The 21,828-nt window shown below is 40.1% G+C and overlaps 1 protein-coding gene across 1 annotated transcript in view; it reads right to left on the reverse strand.

Moving 5' to 3' along the window:
* The window catches only part of SLC10A7 (solute carrier family 10 member 7), a 251,487-nt gene extending 237,401 nt beyond the window's left edge, over positions 1-14,086 (reverse strand). Inside the window, exons 1-3 of the mRNA XM_060012115.1 lie at positions 13,766-14,086; positions 7,709-7,791; positions 1,381-1,517 (exon numbers count right to left, since the gene is read on the reverse strand). Of these exons, the coding sequence (XP_059868098.1) occupies positions 1,381-1,517; positions 7,709-7,791; positions 13,766-13,865 (320 nt within the window). The 5' untranslated portion in view covers positions 13,866-14,086. The remainder of the gene's footprint in view (positions 1-1,380; positions 1,518-7,708; positions 7,792-13,765) is intronic.
* Positions 14,087-21,828: the final 7,742 nt, after the last annotated feature.

The following is a 21,828-nucleotide window of genomic DNA, read 5'->3' on the forward strand; positions in this document are numbered from 1 at the left end:
CTAAGCAGGCAATAAAAGTATGATTATCCTCACTTTTTACACAGGGAAATTGAGGTTCAAGACTATTCAATGACTTTCCTAAAAGTCACATAGCAACTTAGGGACAAGGTCAGACTGCAATCTTTAGGCTTTAAGTTCAGTGTTATAGTTGTTATACCATGATGCTAAAATGTGGTTAGTTTTAAACCACTTCAAATAATTTTTAAAAATCATTAAATCCTTTTAACAAACATGGCAACATTTTTAATGGGAGAAAAGATTCTAATAAAAATCTATTGCTCTATTTACAACAGTCAGGACATGCAAACAACCTAAGTGTCCATAGACAGATGAATGGATAAAGAAGATGTGGCACATACATACGATGGAATATTACTCAGCCATAAAAAGAAACAAAATTGAATTATTTGTAGTGAGGTGGATGGACCTAGAGACTGTCATATAGAGTGAAATAAGTCAGAAAGAGAAAAACAAATACCATACACTAACACATACATATGGAATTGAAAAAAAAATGGTTCTGAAGAACCTAGGGGCAGGACAGGAATAAAGATGCAGACGTAGAGAATGGACTTGAGGACACAGGGAGGGGGAAGGGTAAGCTGGGACAAAGTGAGAGAGTGGCATGGACATATATACACTACCAAATGTAAAACAGCTAGCTAGTGGGAAGCAGCCACATAGCACAGGGAGATTAGCTCGGTGTTTTGTGACCACCTAGAGAGGTGAGATAGGGAGGGTGGGAGGGAAACGCAAGAGGGAGGAGATATGGGGATATACGTATAGGTATAGCTGATTCACTTTGCTTTACAGCAGAAACTAACACACCATTGTAAAGCAATTATACTCCAATAAAGATGTTAAAAAATAAATTTAAAAATAACATGAAAAAAATCTATTGCTAATTCAATTATCCTATCAAACATAAAACAGAACAAGGGAAAAAGTAAATGTTTGTCCCCTCTATATATTTTTCTTTCCTATGCATTTAAAAAACACATATTATAGTCAGCCAGTATCTGTATACATTTGGTAAGATATAGAACACAAAAGTTAAAGCACCCAATTGACAGCCTACATTACACACATGCACACAGACCTTACATCCTGTAGTGCCTTCCAATTTTCTCCCAACAGATAATTGTCTCTCCTAGAACCTTATCATTTAGCAAGAGTGTATATTTTAAGATTCTTGTTATAAAATGCTTTAATGCAGTTCCTTAGTGAAACACTATCACTTTAAAGAATAATAATAATGTTAAAAGTGTTTTTATTTCCTTATATGACACATAAGCCCTTTTGTGTACAGTTGCCACAGAAATAATAATGTTACCAAAGATACCCCATTAAAAGTGGACCCTTCAAAATATTTAAACATACCCTTTTAAAAGCCATTCATTGATGGGTGTGATTGACAAAAGCTGAAGAAGAAGCCATATTGCTGCTGGGAAGAATGCAAGTGTAAAGATCTGAATAAAAAGATGTAGTTTTATATGCACCAAAGCACTTGTCAGCTCCTGTGAATATGAAAGACACAAAATAACAAAGGTAAGAAAACTATTTCTGAAGACAGACTGCTACCAAAACAACATCATATGAATTAGGTTTTTTTAAATTGAGATATAATTGACATATAACATTATATTAATTTTAGGTATACAACATGAAGATTCATTGTGCATACTGCAAAATGATCACCACAATAAGTCTAGTTAATATCCATCAATGTGGAGTTATTTCAGAGCTAAAACTTTTACCTATAAGCATATGCATAAGAGACAGACTTTAAGGGAAAAAAAAGTTGTTCATGATAATTATAAAGTATTTTTCTATAAAATTTCTGAAGCATTCTAATTTCTTTCAAATACAGTATACCCCAACAATTCAGATTTGTAAAAGTCTGGAACAGGACTAAGCTAACTACCTTTACACTAGTATAGATTTCAGAATTGTTGACACTGCAGACAAACATGTATGTTTAACTATTTAAAACAAAATCTTGTTTAAAAATTTTGGCAGGACCTAGAATTTTAATTAAATTTGATAATTAACCTCTACTCAATTACACCAGACCTAGCAAGGACTCGATTTGGCAAGATGTTACTAAATCTACACACAAATGATAATTTTTAAAAATGTTTTCCCCAACAATATTCTACATTTCAAAAGGGCTTTTTTCCCCAAAATCTACTCACTAGATTTCTTTATTAACAATTACTGAATAGCAGCTCTGTGCCATGCTCTGAGCTTGCCACTTTATGTATGTTATCTCATTTAATCCTGACAACAACCCAGTTAGGAAGATATTATTATCCCTATTGTACTGATGAGGAAATTGAGATAGAGAGTGAAGCCCAGAATCAAACCCATTTCTGGCATTCTATCAAACCCACTCACTCCTGCTTCTCCCACCATGTCACACCGCTGCCCCAGGAGAGAAAAGATTTGCATGAATCATGACACACCAGGCACATATTGTAAGTCTCACAGCTAAAAAGGGATACTCGGTAAACTTTGGGATTTCAATATGTACAAACCAACAAGCGTTTACATTTGAATTTCTTTGAGTTATGTGGTTATTCAGCAAAAATAAAACAAATTCAGAAAGTAGTAGAATATAAAACATGCAGGCAGTCATTAAACACATTCAAAGTTGCCAGAGATTCACTGGTTTATAAACATAGCACTGTCATGTTCCCCACCTCCCTTAGTTCAAGTAAGTCATGAACTAGCCTCAGAGACATTAGCCAAAGTTCATGGTGTAATAAACAGTAGGTTAATGCAAACTCATTCACTGGTCACCACTTTCTGCAATCTGTCTCATCAGTTCCCACCATTAATCTCCCTTCATGTTACACAGCAGTTCCAGTTTAATCACAATACGTCCCTAATGGCATCTATGAACTTCTGGAAATCTGGGTCTAATGCAGGACAACTGGGAAACACTATGCAAACTGGAAGCCACACTGGGTCCACGGATCTGAGCTAACATAAAAGGAGTCATCTTTACAATGAACCCGAAATTGCACCCCAGAGAAAACTTGAGCACCAGCAGTTCCAAGAATTCTCAGCAGTCTTGAAACCAAATCTCACGCAAATACACTCAGAGGCATTCTTAAATACCAAATGAATATCAGTAGGTTTTTTATTTTCAAAAAATGAAAATAAAATGATTAGCCAGAAGGCAGTAACAAAGACATCTGCATACACTTCTCATAGGAATATAAAACGCTGAAACTTTTCTGAAAAGTAATTTGGGAGAATATCTCAAGGACTATAATAGGATTCATACTCTTGGACCCCGAAATTTTATGTCTAGGCATTTCTCCTAAGGATATAAAAAGTGGTTACAAGCATTTATATATAGAATTGGTTGATAGTCACAGCATTATCTATTACAGTAAAATCTGGAAACAACTTATATGTCCAAAAGTGAGGAAATAACTAAATAAGGTAGCAACAGAGTGTTCAGAGCTATTAGAAACTATGTTAAAACTGTGTAGACAAGGATGTAGAAGTTCAGGGTCTCGCCCTACTTAACCAACAGGTGTCTCACTGGCACAGCCTACGTAGACCAACCTAGCAACTCATTCCTTCAGGCGGCAAACACTTACCCAGCACCTGCCTCCTTTCTAGGTACTTGGACTATCTCTCACAACTCAAACTTCACATATCATCTGACCCAGCAATCCTACTTCGAGGAATTAATCCTTCATACATATTCCCAAATGTAGGAAATGACGTATTTTTAGGTTATCCTTTGCAGAATGTTTATAATAGCAAAACCCCATAAGCTACCTAAATGCCATTCAAGAGAAGATGAGGAAAATATATCAAGACACATTCAAAAGTGGAATATTTTTCAGCATCCAAAAAGAAACAGGGAGTTTTTTATGTGTTGATATGAAAAAACCTCCAAAATATGTGTTTTGAGTAAAATAAGGTAAGGTGGCAAACGGTATAAAACACCCCAGTTTGACAGGGGCGGGGGGTGATACACATATGTATGTTTTGCATAGAATACCTCCAGAAAGATACACAGAAACTGTTAACATTGGTTGTCTCCAGAGACGAGAACTGAATATTTAGTAGGGGAGTAAAAAGAAGACTTCTCATTGTACATACTTTTGTACCTTTTGATTTATGTTCATTAAAGTAAATAAAATATAAATTATCTTATTTTCAAATATGAAGAAAAATTAAATGAAATATATTACATGGAAAATTACTATTATACACTGTCATGTATTAAAAATAAAATTGTATGTGTGTATGTATGTGTATATTTATGCAAGTATGTGTATACATATATACACATATATACAATTTTTTAAGTATTTTATTTTTAAAGTAGTCTCTATATAAAAAATGCGTTTAGGGAAAAAAGGGCTAAAATACACACAAATGTTAACAGCAGTTATTTTTATTCTTTCTAATCTTTCTACACGGGGAAAGACTACTTTTGTAATCATGAAAAAAGTTATAAAAAGTAAAATGTAGTTAGAAAACACTAGTTGATCTGAAAAATGACAGTAGAAACAACTGATATTGTATCAAAATAATGGAACAGTAAAGAACCCAGCAAAATGAATCACAAGGGGCCACTATGTTGGGTCCTCAGGGGCTTCTTAACAACAGGAAAATAACAGACATGAAGTGTTTCCAAGAAAGATTTTCAAGACTGTCACAAAAACCCAGTGTTCTATATTTTCTATACCTTCTTCATACAACCTTAAAGATAAAATAAGCTTGCACTGGAAAAGAAAAAGCAAGTAAACACTATAAAATTCAAAATAGTATTATTCCATACATATCCATGTAGAATTGAGGGCCACATACTCAAATAAATACCATCATGAATAACTGAAGAGTTGATTCCACATGACATCTTATTTATTCACATGTAATACAGGTCGAATCCCATTAAAATAAACTTAAGGAGATACTCCACATACCAGGGCCTCACTGACAGCATCAAGAATCGCTTGAAATCAGAGGCTCTGACTGGGACTTAGAAATATTTTCATTACACACCAATTTCCCTCCTAACCCTTATTTGACCTTTATTGGATTTGCTTTCGGAGAGTCAGCCTCATAGCTCTGGGCTGGAAACAAGCGGCAAGAACCTCAATTTGAGAATTTGCTGTATTTATTTCTAAGCTGATGGGATTTTTCAAAAATGATCTGTTTAGGAAAATAAAGGCAAGCCGGTATATTCTGGCCTAGTGGGGACCCTTTTCACGCCCTGAGTTTCCTGCTCATCTTTGCTTCTGTCCCGAGCCAAGTACAAGTGCACAAGGTGGCAGTGCCTTGTGGCCACAGGTGCTAAACAGGTACTTGTTTAAATGAGATTGGTCTTGTCACCGTCTCTTAAGTAACAAATCCTCTGAAACTGTAGATTTGAAGTTCGCTAAATATGAAATATATTTCGAATGTGACCTTATTTCATGTCACTACAACAAAATTTCAGAAACCACTTCAACAGGTATGTCACAAACTAGAAATCAACAGCCATAAAACCGAAGACTTAGCATTAAATCTTTTCCGCATGAAGTATTAACACAGTCCTTTATAACTTTAATAAATGAACAAAACAAATTCTAGAATACACATCATTACATCCATGTGTAAGTAATACTACATGAAATGTTCACTATAAATCAAACTTGAGTGGGGCCGATGTAAATGCTTTCAAATAAACGCAAGTTAATTATAACCTACCGTCTCCTGTGCGCAAAAATGCGCTGTTCCAGGACCTAACAGGATATAAAAATAGTAGTGCCAGCTGAAATTAGTTTGTTAACTAGAAAACAAATTGTTACAATCTTGTTATTGAAACAAGATTGTTAACTAGAAAACAAATAACAAGAAGTTCACTACCTCCTAACTTACAACTGTTTGGTTGCCCGGGAAATTAACAGGGCTTGGAGATGGTTTAACATTACAGAATGACGCAATCTAGGGCATCTTAAGTTAAACGGATCTTGAAAATGACTTAATGTTGTGTTAGCTTGAAAAGGGCCTTTAATATGGAAGAAGTGGCTTTGATGGCTATTTAGATGCCACAATAAAGCACAGGATCAAGGCATTTCAGCGTTAGATCCCAATTAGCTGGATGATTCTGAAGGTTTCCTAGGTGCTTACAGAAGAATTCGGTCCTTAGAGAAATGCTGGTAAGTATGACCTTCTTCCTTCTTCAACTCCTGCATCCCGCAAAGTTGGCTGCTTGACAGAAGAGCATTAAGCAAGAAGCTAAAGGAGTGAGAGAATCAAATCTTGCCAGATTTCCCATGGCATAAAGAACAGCTGTAGCCATTAAGCAGCCACCAGGGGACGTAGTTAGAGCAACGTCCCAAGTAGAGGACTTGGGTAAGGCAGCTGCTCCACAAAGAGCATCAGCAAAGGCCAGCAGGAAGACCTCCAGGGAAGCTCAGTCCAGCGCCACAGGAGTGGCAACTATCTTTCTGTATCACTGGGTCCCACATTTGAGAACCAGTAGGAGAACTCAGGCGTTGACAGAAAAAGCCTGTGCCCCCTTAAGCACTAATCGTAGTCCTTTATTGCAATATAATTTCCAAAAACTAGAATTCAACATATTTAGGAAATCCTGTTCTATGTCAGTTTTCAAAAGAGCAAGTAATTAGTGAGAATATATCAAATTCTTGAGACAAAATTTCTCAGACACTACACGGGGATCCCATTTACATCAAAAATGCCCCATTGATAAGATTTATACCAACCTGACAACTACAGAATACATAAATTTAGTAAAACCATGCTTTTTCCACATCACTACTAGGATGGTCAAAGAAGAAGGTAACTAAATTTGGTCTTCATTCAAAGCACACTTCAAAGAAAATAAACTTAAAATAAATAAAGGCAAGACATAATGCTGAAACAAATTGTACAGCCATTTCTAAAAAAACCCAAAATCCTGACATAGTAAGATTTCCCTATCTACATAAGAATAAGCATCTTAGAATGACAACTTTAGAAACTCAATGTAATTTCTTCAAAAGTAAATAGGTATTTTCTCCTCTTTTTTTCTTCTACTACAATTCAAAAGAGAATCACAAATTCTACTCATTCCTCTCTTGGATGTAAAAATGCCTGGATTTGTTTAATTCTATAAGAATCCCATATTTAGTGACACCTAGATCAGTAAATAACATTACCTGTGTGTCTTCATAATAGATTGTGACTTAGTATGAAAAATTCCAGAATTTCTCTTAAAACATTTATTAATATGTAACAGATATACCAGCAAAGAATATACTTTTAAAAAAATTAGTTAAAAATTATAACATAACAAGCATCACTTGAGCAGCATAAGTCCTGGAAGCAAAAGATGATCCACAAGTCATGGAAACCTAACTAAACATCAGTAACTCCAGTGCGCCTCAGTGCCACTAGAGTGACCACCACAACCTGAGGAAGACCTGCAGTAGATGTTTCAGTTCAGTTGTTGTACTGAAAACATAACCACTATAAACACACCCTTATTCCCCATGCCACCCAGCTATGCAGTATCTATAATATATAGGTACCAAACGCAAGTCCTTTGCTGCAGTCCAAGTTCTCTTCTGTGATAGTGAAGCTTCAGACTGTACCTACACACGGCTTTACAAAAGGAATCTGAAATTTCGAAAGAGTAAGCACGAATTAAATTTTTCTCCCTGCTTCTCATGTGCCCCATAGTTGACAGTACCTCCGTATTTAATGATAATCCACTGTTAAAGAATATTGTTGCGACAGCAATGTAGGAGACAGTTATTTCTGGCATCAGTGGTCCTAAAGAGAGAGAAATGAGTCACTGTTAGATAGGCATTTCCTGTAGATAACTTGACATGAAAGGAGAATCCATTGGAGGAGAATAAACGGTACTTTAAATCTCGGTGTCGCCGCTAATATACTAATGTCCTGACAGAGTTAAGTGTTGGCTGTGATGCAGCCTAACTCCAGAGGATTTTCCAGATAGGCGAAGACCACGGTTGTCCAGTGCAGCACAGTATCCTCAGAGCAGAAAAATGAAAATAAATGCTGCTCTCACACGAGAGAGCAAATAGGCCGCATCCTTCCATATTAGGTCCTCTAATTTTATCTGCCATAGTAAATGTCAGCCCTGCCGACATTTTGATTTCTGAATTCTAGCCACCAGAGTAAGTTCTGGGAAAAAAAAATTTCTGTTGTTTTAAGCCACCCAGTTTGTGGTAATTTATTGTGGCAGCGCTAAGAAATGAACACACTCCCTCAAGCCAAACAACAGGACCACATCATGGTTCCTCCATTGCCTGTAACCCTCCACCATTCCAATAGATACTGCTCAGCAAATAAGACCAAGCTGGGGAAAAATCACCACTCAGTCAGTCAACAAATATTCACTGAGCAACCACGAGGCTACATTTTAGGCATTTGTAGCACATCAGTGAATAAAAGAAACAAAGAGCTCCTCAAACACTGCAATACCTAAGTGTCCATCAACAGATGAATGGATAAAGAAGATGTGGCACATATATACAATGGAGTATTACTCAGCCATAAAAAGAAACGAAATTGAGTTATTTGTAGTGAGGTGGATGGACCTAGAGTCTGTCATACAGAGTGAAGTAAGTCAGAAAGAGAAAAACAAATACCGTATGCTAACACATATAAGAAAAAAAACTAAGGAAAAAAGATAAAAAGGTCATGAAGAACCTAGGGGTAAGATGGGAATAAAGACATAGACCTACTAGAGCATGGACTTGAGGATATGGGGAGGGGGAAGGGTACGCTGTGACAAAGTGAGACAGTGGCATGGACATATATACACTACCAAACGTAAAATAGACAGCTAGTGGGAAGCAGCCGCATAGCACAGGGAGATCAGCTCAGTGTTTTGTGACCACCTAGAGGGGTGGGATAGGGAGGGTGGGAGGGAGGGAGACGCAAGAGGGAAGAGATATGGGAACATATGTATACGTATAACTGATACACTTTGTTATAAAGCAGAAACTAACACACCATTGTAAAGCAATTATACTCCAATAAAGATGTTAAAAAAATGATAATCAAGTTTGGGGATCTTGAGTTCTATAGTGGAGACTATAGTTAATAATACCGTTTTGTATACAGTAGATCTTAAATGTTATTATAACAACAACAAAAAAATGGTAATTATGTGAGGTGAAGAATGTGTTAACTAACTTGATTGTGGTAATCATTTTGTATATCTAAAATCATCACATTGTACACCTTAAACTTATTCAATGTTATATGTTAATTATATCTCAATAAAGCCGGAAAAAAGAAAAAAAATACACTGCAATACATTCTTTTAGATACCTGGCATTTACTCAAATCATTTTGCTATGATCGGAGAAAAGGCAGCAAAAGGGAGAAGGTAGGGGAAGAGGCATTACACTTCAGGGCAGTGAAAGTGGTTCAAAAACTTAAAAAGAAGTACATTTTTCCCCCCATACTTGTGAGTGAATCTGTCTCAGCTGCTCACACTTCAAAATAATATTTCCTCGAAAGCTGAGGAAGGTGATTCAGGAGCAGATTTGAATGTCAAGGAATCTGGCTTGTTTTAGTAAATGCCTTCCAGGAATTTTTAATATCCTCTTTGTTTTTTTTCAAACTCATATCCTTTTTCTCTTCCTCCAACCCCTTGCTTTTTGTGAGACCCGTTTTTGTCAACTGTGGTGCCATCCACAGTGGTACCCCAGATTCTCTCTATAGGGTGGGTTATAGTTAGCAGTATATTTGCAAGCAAGAGCTAGGTGATGCGCACACGGCATTGACTTAGACCACATGTTTCTTTGGAGCAGCTAAAGCATCTACCTTAGTTAGCCAACAACTGGATTTTTTAAGAAGGTAACTCTTCCTACACTCCATGCACATATATATATAAATACACATGGTAGCTCTTAACTAACTGGCATAATTCAGTGGAATGATTCCTTACTTTGAATGTCTTAAATCCTAGAGACAGGGTATACTGTTTATTTTTATATTGTTTTTTGTATTAGATGCACATCCAAATAACTAATCCATGAAAGGACCTGGTGAGGCTCTTCCAGGGCTACCTACAATGTACCTTTTTAAAAGGGAAGGAGGAATTAATTCTTATCTGGGGAAACCTAAGGCCCCTTTGAGACAGCTGCTAATGGATCGCCCACGGTGTGAATGCAGAACTAGAAGCAGGCAGGGCTGAAATAAAAAACTGGTAAATATTTGCACAGAGGTGAGAGTTGAAACTACGCTATGAAATGGTATGTGGCCCCTCTGCAAGGTAATGATTATATCCTCCAAGTCATGAAAATACCCAGATTCAGATCTTGGGAAGGCTGCAAAGCGCAAAGTGGAAATATAAGTTTTAACTCTTCCTTAAACCAAAGCAAAAAAAAAAAATGTTTATCAGTGAAAATGGAATGGAGTAGCAACATCAAAAGAAAAATTGGCCGTAAAAAATGAAGCAATTTTGGGACTTCAAACCCACGCTTTTTAATGTGGGAGTGGAGTGTGGGGAAAGAAGATGAGCTGGAATGTTTAGGAATGCAAGGAACTATTACCGTTTCACCAAATCTACTTATCTAGTAAATTTCACTCCTAAACCTAATCTAAGGTATTCATGCTAATATTCTTAAGTTTATACAGTAAGTTATACATAACCAGAACCATACAGTTCTGGTTATGTTTTCTTAATGCAAAAATGAAGCAATTTCCTTTTTAGGATTTATGTCTTAATTAATGGCAAAAATTTCAGTTAAGATGCAGGTAGAAATGAGATGCTTAATCTGTACTTCCAAAGAAGTAAGCCTTTCTCTTGGAGAATGAATGGCACAGTGTTGAACTCTGGTAAACTCTAAGATGTGCATAGCTCAGGGCTCCCCTGTGTGGAAATGAAACAGAGTATCTACACTTCAGGATCTACAATTTACATCTCCTGTGGCTCTTTACTTTCAACCTTGTATATATTTTAAAATGAAATGTAACTGAGTAAAAAGAACAGGGAACTAAAAATTAAATTTTCCATGCTAGTACCTGTTACACTTTTTCCCATATGGAAAGTCGTTCAACTTCTCTCACTTCAGGGTTCCCACGTCTATAAATTTCCTGCCATACATAACTCACCCACTGGCTATCAAGGTTGTTTTTTAAGGGAGGGCAGAGCAAAGGTGTGATCCTTTAAGTGTAGAAGTCTTACACTTCAAAATAGAGTCATTAAGGTATTGATCCAGGTAAAGGTGAAGTGAGCATGTATTAAGTTGAAAACAATCAAAACTTTCTACTGAAGAGAAAAGAATGTCTAGAAAACTGTTCGACTGAAAATTGTTCAGTCAATTGTGAGCGCATTAAAAAGGCACACGCATTCTAGTGTACAGACCCCAAAATGGAACTTCTGACTAAAAGTGACAAGCAAAAAGAGATGCTTTAGGTCATTCTGTAGAGCAGAAGAGGACAGACCACTTTCAGCCACCATTACTCTCCTTGTTCCTAGATTTTTGTTGTTTTAACTGATGGGGTCAAAGTGTTATTTGGTACTATTAGGAAGTTTGTTTGTATTGAAGAAGTTTTACAGGTGGGAAGGTCAACTGAAGTACCAAGAACTTAGCCTGACAGCTTATATAAGACAGCTTATATAAGCTTATATAAGAAATCCCAAACAATTGTTTGTTTAACTGTTGTTTTTAGAAACAGTAACTTTTACACTTGGACAGATCTCAAAAAATCACATGAATACACGGTTGTCTAATATTACCCGATTCTGCGCAGCTTCTTTTGGCCTAAAACTCAGGGCATGGAAACCATCTTTATTACAGAGAGCCTTTCTTTATAATGGTTATTCATTTTTAGTGATTTTTGCCAAGAATATTTGGATGGATGTTGCAACTGGTATGAAATAAGGGGGAATCCTGGTCCCCAGTCAGTCCTTCCTCTTCCCTAAGCTAGCTAACCTGACCTAGGGTGAGTCACCTGACCTGAGGTCTCAGTATCTTCAGCATGTTAGCTGAAAATAAAGTTCCCTCAACTCTTAACAGTCTCCTCTTTTATAATTAAACAAACGAACTCTCCTAGATTAATGGCATAAGGACTAGTGAAAGTGGGAAACAATATTTCTAAGATACAATAATTCCCAAAACTTCAAGAAGCAGAGTCTGAGGGAACAAATCAGATTACAGAATCCATCTCACACAGGCCACTGTGGGGAAGCCCTAGGGAAATGATTCAGCAATCAACAGCTCTCCTTCCCACTGAGCAGCCCAGGAATAGAAGAGAAAAGGAATTTTACCAAACCTAGTCTCTGCAGGTCTCAACTTAAAGATCACACATCACCTGTGATTTCACCTTAACACTGAGCAAATCAGAGATCTAACCCTAGAAGCTATAAAGTCTGCAAGTGAAGCTAGTGAATCTACATTCCAGATCACCACAAAGACGCTCTCTAACATTCTTACTACCTGGCTAGCTGCAGGGACAGGGAACTCATTGGACAGTACCTAAATACCAACCTTCACAAGTTTCCCCAAAGCTCACAGAGAAACTATGTCAAATGAGAAACTGGTATCTTCAGCAGGGTAACCCCAAACAGCTTTACTCTCACAGTTACCCACCCTCCACATTTTGTACTAAGTTGAACATAGAAGAACATAAAATAAACCAAAAAGTTTGAATCCCCACTACCTTTGTCCAAAAAATTCCTTTTAAATGTTCTCTGAAGCTACCTCTAAATGGAGGTATTGAGGGTAGAGGGTAGAAGGAACCACTGTTCTCCTGACAGATCATTTCATTCAATTCCATCATGTTTGAACAAAAAGGTTCAAATAACTTCAAATATCCTCCTGACAGCTTCCTAGCATAAAGATTGTGTGTGCTCACTTCGGTTCTTATCTGTCCTTGCATGAGTAAAACCTGTCAATAAGTGTGAAAACTGCTAAACAAGGTCAAACAGACAATGAACTGAAGAAATTCAATTAATGTTTATGAAAAGTGGGACATGATTGTCTAAGGGTAGGAGGAGGGGGTCGGGGGGCATGAAAAGCTAACGGTATTTCCAGTCGTTTCCACCAATGCCCATCCACACATGACAAGGATCCCACAATTCAGAGATCTGGGTGTGATTTTTAGCCCACCTACATTTCCTTGCCAAAATACACACTACACATGGTCTAACATGGATGGATCTGTTAGACTGCTAAAGGTAGCAATTGAGTCCCGGCAGCACACGGAAGCAGTTGAATGCAACGTGTCAGTCGGTTTGAGAGTTTGTGGAGCGGCAGGAACTGCAGCAAATCATCACCCTCCAACATGTGGGCCAACAAATCTGAGTTGGAAGAGGAATGGGTGTCCCTTTTTCTTTCCCCACTCCTTTTTTTTTTTTAACATGGGGGAGGGGAGTGTCGGAAACAGACAAGGTAATGGTGTCCACTCCAAGATAGATAAGGAACTCCTGGCAACCTAGCGTCCCTTGGGATAGGATGCTACTTTGAAGGCAAATAAGTTTCATTCTCGGTAACCTCACTCCTTGACACTAAGGATACTCATTGATTGTTCGCGGAAAAGGCAACCTGCGTTCAAATTCCCTCGCCCCGTTCCTAATTATAAATCCTCTCTGGGGCTGGCAAATTAAAAAACCAGCAAGAGGGCCAAAAGACACCTTGGACTGGTCAGTGCCCCTAAGAGAGGCAGACACTCCCCAATTCCGGTCTCCTCTCCTTCCCAAGACTCGCAAATTAGTTCTGAAGTGGGAATCGCAGTGGAGCATATGCAGAGGTGCAGCACTTACCCCCATTCACCCCTATGGACGGCTCCAGCTTTGCTCCGGCGATCGCCAATACTATTCCAATCATGAACCATTCTTTCCTCATTCTCTCCAGTAGCCTCATGTTTGTTAGGGTGGGTGGGTTTTGTTTATTTGTTTGGCTTTTTTTCTTTTTAAGCTGCTATCGCTTAATCCCCGGGGCGTCTCCACACTTTCCACGGTCCCACCTGACATGCAGCAGAGCAAGTCAAATTGCTACTTGTAAATTAAAGACCGGGGGGTTGCTCCCGCTGCTTTGAGGAGGGCTGCGAGTAGTAGTATCCAGTGACAGGAGAGTCTCACTGAGCGCCGCCATCATTACCGTGTGCCTACTAATAGACGCGCCCAAGCCACCGCGGCTCCGGCTGCGCCTCCCAGCCCTCTGAAGCGGACGTTTGGGCCAGGCCGACCTGCGCAAGCGATCGAGGAAGGGAAGCTGGCCGCCGAGTAGGGCTGACAGACTGGCCACCGTCAAGACCTGTGGAACCTTAGGAATGACAGGGGCGGGGAGTGGCGTGAGGCGCCACAGCCTCCTAGCTCTATCAAGGGTCCGGCTCCAACAAACCTTTAGACACAGCCCCCCGCGCCCCTGGAATACATCCATGGAGAGACTCTTTTTGGCTTCGCCTTGAGCCTGCGGTAAAGGCTAGCGTGCGCTTGGGGCAGGGATTTCTCTGTCGGCAGCTGCGTCGGCGGGGTACACGTTTTTTTGGTGGCGAGCTTCTTCGAAGCATTACGACGCTTCCTAGACGCCGGCGTTGACGTGTACGCAGGGGGGGAAGGGGAGGCCGCTCTCGGTCTCCTAGTCCCGGCCGGAGCCTCTGGAGTTAGCCATGCTCATACCCCGGCGCGGGAAAGCGGCACCTCAGTGCGGGTAGCTTTAGCCCCGGAAATGCGTTGAGAACTGAACACCGAGCCGACGCCCACATACGTAGCAGCGTTGCAGCCCGGGAGGGTGGGCGGTCCCCCAGGTCGGTCATCCGCGGGTGGGCGCCGGGCCCCGACCCCCTTCGCCATCACCAGCCCCAGAGTGGGGACTACAGAGGTTCAGCCCCCTACCGGGAAGCGGGGACCACATCTTCCTTTGGGGATGGTGGGTGAGTGCTTGAGCTCCCTCCCTACCTCCCAACGAAGCTGACGGGGGGGGGGGGGGGGGGGGCGGGCGGCGAAGTGGGAGTCTGTGCTGGCGAGTCTGAAGCGTGCACGCTTTCGCTTGACCCTCAGAACTTGCCCCACCCAAGCAGCAGGGCAACTGTGGGAAGATCAGGATACCCAAGGCAAAAGTGGTGAGGGACCAGGAAGAGGCAGGACTCCTGTCTTCCGTTGCCCCACGTGCTAGATCCTATCCGTCCCCATTTCTCCCTTGAAGTGTTTTCTGCCAACCAGTGACATTGATAGTTTCATGAATGGACTTCCTACCCACAGACCCTGCAGGAACATCAACTCTTTCCATTTTGCACCCAAATAAATAAATCAGGCAAATGTTGTGTTACAGTTTACTAAGAACTCAGATCTATTTACAGCAGAATCAAACTCATGGAAATGATTTTTGTTTTGGTGGTTACTTAAAGGGAAAGAATACAGTGCACTGTAAATTCTATATTAGTTTCCTGCGGATACTGTAACAGATACCCAAAACTGGAGGCCTTTAGAATAATGGAAATTTAGTCTCTCATAGTTCTGGAAGCCAGAAATCCACAATCAACGTGTTGGCAAGGCCACACTAACCCTGGAGGCTCTAAGGAGAGAATCCTTCCTTGTCTCTTACAGCTTCTGGTGGTTGTTGGCATAACTTGGCTTCCTTGGCTTATGGCCACGTCACTCCAGACTTTGCATCTGTCTTCACATTGCCCCCTGCTCTTCTGTGTGTCTCCTATAAAAACATTTGTCATCAGATTTAGGACCCAACCCGATAATCCAGAATGATCTCATTTTAAGATCCTTAACTATATCTGCAAATATCCTTTTACCAAATTAGGTAACTGTACTTTGTTGAATGGTGTCCCCCAAATGTTCATGTCCATCCAGAACCTCAGAATGTGACCTTATTTGGAAATGGAGTCTTGCCCATGTAATTGGTTAAGATGAGCTCATACTGTGTTAAGATGGATTTAAATCCAATGACTCATGTTCTTATAAGAAGGTCACGTGAAGACACACAAAAGAGACATGAAGAAGAGATCATGTGAAGATGGAAGCAGAGATTGGAGTGATGTGTCTGCAAGCCAAGGAATGCCAAGGGTTCCACTTTGGAACCAACCACCAGAAGCTGGAAAGTTGTGGGAGTGGGGCAACCGGAAGCTGTGGTAAAGGATTTAGATTTTATTAAACACTGTAGGAAGCCACTGAAGGAATTAAAACTAGCTAGTGAGTCATGTCCAGTTTTGCTGGAGAGATTACCTTAGAGGCACGCTCTGAACAAATAGTTCAGAAAGAAGTGACTAAGTCAGTGGAGCCGGAAAAGGTAATTAGTATAAGAACTTTTAAGCAGGAAGAATCAAAAATAAATGACCCTTCCCTGGTGGCGCAGTGGTTGAGAGTCCGCCTGCCGATGCAGGGGACACGGGTTCGTGCCCCGGTCCGGGAGGATCCCACATGCCGCGGAGCGGCTGGGCCTGTGAACCATGGCCGCTGAGCCTGCGCGTCCAGAGCCTGTGCTCTGCAGGGGGAGAGGCCACAACAGTGAGAGGCCCGCATACCGCAAAATAAATAGATAAATAAACAAATAAATAACCAGTTGCCTATAGGGGAGTGGTGACAACGGTGAGAGGCCCGCGTACAACAAAATAAATAAGTAAATAAATAAATAACCAACTGCCTATAGGGGAGTGGCGAAACAGTCTAAAATGACTCCCAGAGTATGTCTGTCAGACACATGCTCGTGCCAGTCACTCAGCCAGGGAAACTCTATATAGTAGATTTGGGGAGGAGATTATAAATTCAGTTTATATCTTGTGTTCAAGGCCATTGGAGCATACAAATAGAGATGTCCAAAGGGGGTAGAATGGATGTTTGAGTTCATGAGTACAGAGTTACTGTAGGTCTGGGATTCTTCAACAATAGATTATGGAAATCATAGGCATTAATGTAGCGAATATTTACTTTTATACTTTGTCACATTGGTTACTCAATCTCTGAATATAGTTCACTTACTTATAATATTTATGAATGTTTACTATGTGCTAAGAATAGGAGTACACCTTGTGATTGAACCTGTCCCATCAGGCTATTGAAAAGATTCAGTGGGATGTACATTGTATGTACATTGCTTTGCATGGAAAAAATGCTCAGTTATTCATTTATTCCACAAATACTTATTGAGCTCCTACTTTGTGCTAGGCGTTATTCTGTAAATACGGGGGTTACAAGGAAAAGTGAGAGACAAGGTGTCAGCTTTCCTTGTGTGTTCCAATGATGACATAAAAATGAAAATTAACAAGTAGTGATAACTGCCACAATGAAAATAAAACAGGTCGCTTGAGAAAGTAACAAGGAGGCTACTTTGAGTGGTCAGGGAAGGCCTTTCTGAAGGATGCAATTTAAGCAGAGACCCAAATGATGTGGGAACATTCATGATGCTGACATCTGAGAGATGAGCACCTCAGGCAGAGGGAGAACTGGTGAACAACCTTTGTAAATGCCCTAAGGTGGAAATGATCTTGACATGTGTTTTAAGTTTCCTATTGCTGCTGTAACAAATTAACTCAGTGGCTTAAAACAACATAAATTTATTATCTTACAGTTCAGGGGCTCAGAAGTTCAAAATGGCTCTCACTGGGCTAAAAATCAATGTGTCCGCAAGTCTGCATTTCTCTCTGGGTTTCTAGAGGAGAATCTTTCCTCTTCCTGCTTCTAGGGGCTCCCTTCATCTTTAAAGTCCACGACTGCCTATCCAGTCTTTCTCATGAAGAATCATTCTGGCACCATCTCCTCCCTCCTTCACTTACAGAGACCCTTCTGATTCCAATGTGCATACCCAGATAATCCAAGGTGATGTTCCTATTTAGTTTAATCCTTAATTTAATCACAATAACGAGGTCACAGGTTCTGAGGATTAGCATGTGGTCATCTTTAGGGGCCATTATTCTACCTACTACAGCATGTTGAAGGAAGGAAGGCCAAAGGACTGGAATAGGGCTTCCCTGGTGGCGCAGTGGTTGAGAGTCCACCTGCCGATGCAGGGGACACGGGTTCGCGCCCCGGTCCAGGAAGATCCCACATGCCGCGGAGCGGCTGGGCCCGTGAGCCATGGCCGCTGAGCCTGCGCGTCTGGAGCCTGTGCTCCGCAACGGGAGAGGCCACAACAGTGAGAGGCCCGCGTACCGCAAAAAAAAAAAAAAAAAAGGACTGGAATACAGTGTGCTGGGGAGCCAGAGGAAGGAGGACCAGAGCCTTCAGATCATGCAGGTATTTGTAGACCAGGTAATAAGATTTTATTTAAGTGTGGTGGGAAGCTATAGGAAATTTTCAAGCAAGGAAAAATAGTTCTTAGGTCACTCTGGCTGCTGTGTGGAGGAGGAATTTTAAAGAAGATGGAAAAGGAGATACGAGGCTTTTAGAGTACTTCAAAGAAGAGATCCTGCTGGCCTGTGCTGGAGGGGCAGTGGTAATGGGGAAGAGAAAAGACAATCATTTCCAGTTATGTCACAGAGGCAGAGACAGCATTTGCTGTTGGACTGGATTTAGATGAGTTAGGGAAAGGAATCAGGGATTTATTATTTATTTAGCTAAACCTAAGGTTTAGCTAAATCCACTATTTATTTGGGTGAACCTTGCTATCAATTTACAAAGATGAAAGAGGGAAGAGCAGATTTAGTGAGGAAAATCAAGATTTATTTTGAGATAGTTTTGAGGGGCCTGTTAGAATTTCAGGTGGAGGGAATTCCCTGGCAGTCCAGTTGTTAGGACTCAACCTTCTCACTGCTGGGGCCCTGGGTTCGATCCCTGGTCGGGAACTAAAATTCTATAAGCCACATGGCATGGCCACAAAAAAAAAAGAAAAGGAAAGAAATTCAGGTGGAGGGAGACCAGGCTGTTGACCAAACAGTTCACAGAGGGAGATCAAAGCTAGAGAGAAAAATTTAGGAGTCATAGGCATGAGTGGTCTTTAAAGCCATGCGATTGGATAAGATTACCCAAAGAGAGAGTATGAACAGAAAAAGTTTAAATAAAGGACTATAAGTCAACTACCACCAACTAGAAATCTCACCCTCTTTCCAGAAATATGGCCCCACTCGACTCAAAGATCTTCAATGGCTTCATATATCCCACAGAATAAAAGTTTAATAAAAAGGCACCTGGCAATGCACAGAAACAATTTAGATGGTAGTATCCGGTTCAATAATCAACCCACGTAATTTATCACTGTTGAATAATTTGTGAAAATTATATAGGGTGTGGTGATATTTTATATTTTTCTTTTGAGAAGTTAAGTCATTTGTATTCTTTTTAATGAAGTAATTACAAATTAAGTAATTACGAAGTAATTACAAATTAAATGAAAAATCCATAAGGACATAATCTTCAACATGTCATATAATCTTCCAACAAATGAATATTTAAGAGCAACTGTTTTGATCAGAGAATACTTTTACACTAGTGAATATTGTTATCTCCAAAATGTTACCATGAGAGGAAATGCTGACTTATTTTCCTGTACAGTATTCTAAATATAGCAAAGATAGAGATATATAGTGGCCGCGCCAATTACAGCAGAAAACTACCAATACATGCATAGTTTGAAAATATATCGTAGCTAGCTAGCTAATTTCCAAAATAAATATCTGGTAGTCCACTTCTCTGAGCATTGCTAAAGTGCTTTATGGAGATAGAGTATTATTTTCTTCTTTGCTATTGGCTCTCCCTGGAACAATTCACAGACTAATATTAAACAGTTATGAAAACCAACTCAAATATAGGAGGCCATGCTTTACATTAGACGAGAAGTATAACCACTTCGGTTTTTCCTGCACAAGAATTTAGGCACTTAGCTCCTATTGTATTTGTGTTCATGAGAGTTATGCATGTAGATTCCCTCAATTTAAATGTGATCCTGCCCTCTTCACATTGATAGGGAGTGGGTTTGTCAGGTGAAGATGTAATGCTACTTTCTTTAACCCATAGTGGGTGAAGTGTCTCTTTGCAGAAGACCTTCTGCTCCTGTGGTTTGTGGGAACTATCTAATAGTTTCTCAGTCTCTTAAGTGGAAATCTGTCTCAGGAAATTAAGGACAGAGAGGAGAGTCAACAGCCATAGATGATAACCTATGGGGAGGCCCAGTAAATAATGGAGGGAAATGCAGCCCAAAAGAGAGGGATCATTTAAGGCTATTAGATGACAAATCCACTTCAATGCAGTTATTATACCTGTAAATATAGAAAAATGATAATGTTGACAACTCTTCATCACACAATCTGGGTCATTAATAAATGGTGAAGGATAGAAAGAGTAAAAGAAATAAAGCTGAGACTTCCCTGGTGGTGCAGTGGTTAAGAATCCACTTGCCAATGCAGGGGACATGGGTTCGAGCCCTGGGCCAGGAAGATCCCACATGCCACGGAGCAACTAAGCCTATGTGCCACAACTATTGAGCCTACGCTCTAGGGCCCATGTGCCACAACTACTGAACCCACGTGCCTTGAGCCCATGCTCCGCAACAAAGAGAAGCCACCGCAATGAGATGCCCGTGCACCGCAACGAAGAAGAGCCCCACTGGCCTCAACTAGAGAAAGCCTGCACGCAGCCACGAAGACCCAACACAGCCAAGAAATAAATAAATAAATTTATTTATTTAAAAAAAAAGAAAGAGCAGAGATCTAAAAGAAATTCAGAGAGCCTTAAGTCTCTATGACGTGGAGACCTGTGTGTATTACACTAGTTTCATGGAGCTCCCCAAAGCTGCACGTTTCATAGACTTGATTAATATAAAGGCTGTGTATGTAACTAGAATGGGTACTAGGACCCATTCTTAGTGGCAAAACTCCTGATTCTAGCTGGGCACATGGCCACCAAATAAAGATGACAGCTTCCTTTGCAGCTAGTAAATGGGCATGAGACTAAATTCCAGGAATAGAATGTGATTGGAAGTACCTGATTTCTAGGATGATTCTTATAGGAAGGCAACGTTCACTTCTTTATACCCTTCTTGCTGGCTATAATGCAGATGTAAAGGCTAAAATCCCAGCAGCCAGCTTCCACCAAGACTGGCAGAGCAGCAAGACAGGGGGTGCGTCTAGACCACCAACTTCCAGATTGTATGTGTGTAAGTGAGAAACAAACTTCTATTGTGGTCATTACTGTTATTGTGAGTTTTCTGTTGCTTATAGCCGAGCCTAATTTTAATTAATATGCCATACATTTTTGAAAACTTGAAAAGTAAGCAGTGATGTCCTGACCTTTTTTGAGTGATCAAAAAAGTGAATTGCTAACCCTAATGCCTAATTGCTTACTTTTAACTCATACAATCTTTTGAGTGTACACGTAGTAGAAACTGAATCATCAGTGATAAATTAATTTTTGGGGTTTGTTTTGGCTTTATTTTTCTACGTAATTTATTGTGAGGTTATCAATGTCAGATAAAATATTGATTTTCATCACCTGCTTCTGTTCATCTGTTCTGATCCAGTTCCTCATTTTTCCTTCTGAAACATTGCATGCCACACTTGAGATAATGAAGAATTTCTGAACACCACAGCTAAGAACCTGGACATTCATCTGTAGCTACCTATATGCTCCTTACATGCAGCTGTGGTCCTAGTGGTTTTTTCACAGCTGTCCTTTATGACAAGTCCTTGGAAAACATTTATCCCAATGACCTTCATGCATCTTCAAAACTCAGGCTTTGTTGCACCTTGAAGGCTCTCCTGCTGCCTGGCTGATGGTGCCTCATACACCTTCCTTCCTTGGCAGCTTTGCAGAAAAGCAATCGATTATTAAAAGTAGGAAACTAAGACTGGCGTTTGCTGTTGTGATTGGCCTACCTGTCTTGGTGGATCCAATTTGTGCATAGTATTTGGAGGAAGAAAAAGTTTGACCTAGGGGCCAGAAGC

The sequence above is a fragment of the Delphinus delphis genome, chromosome 5 (assembly GCF_949987515.2).
Source record: "Delphinus delphis chromosome 5, mDelDel1.2, whole genome shotgun sequence".
Classification (NCBI taxonomy): Eukaryota; Metazoa; Chordata; class Mammalia; order Artiodactyla; family Delphinidae; genus Delphinus; species Delphinus delphis.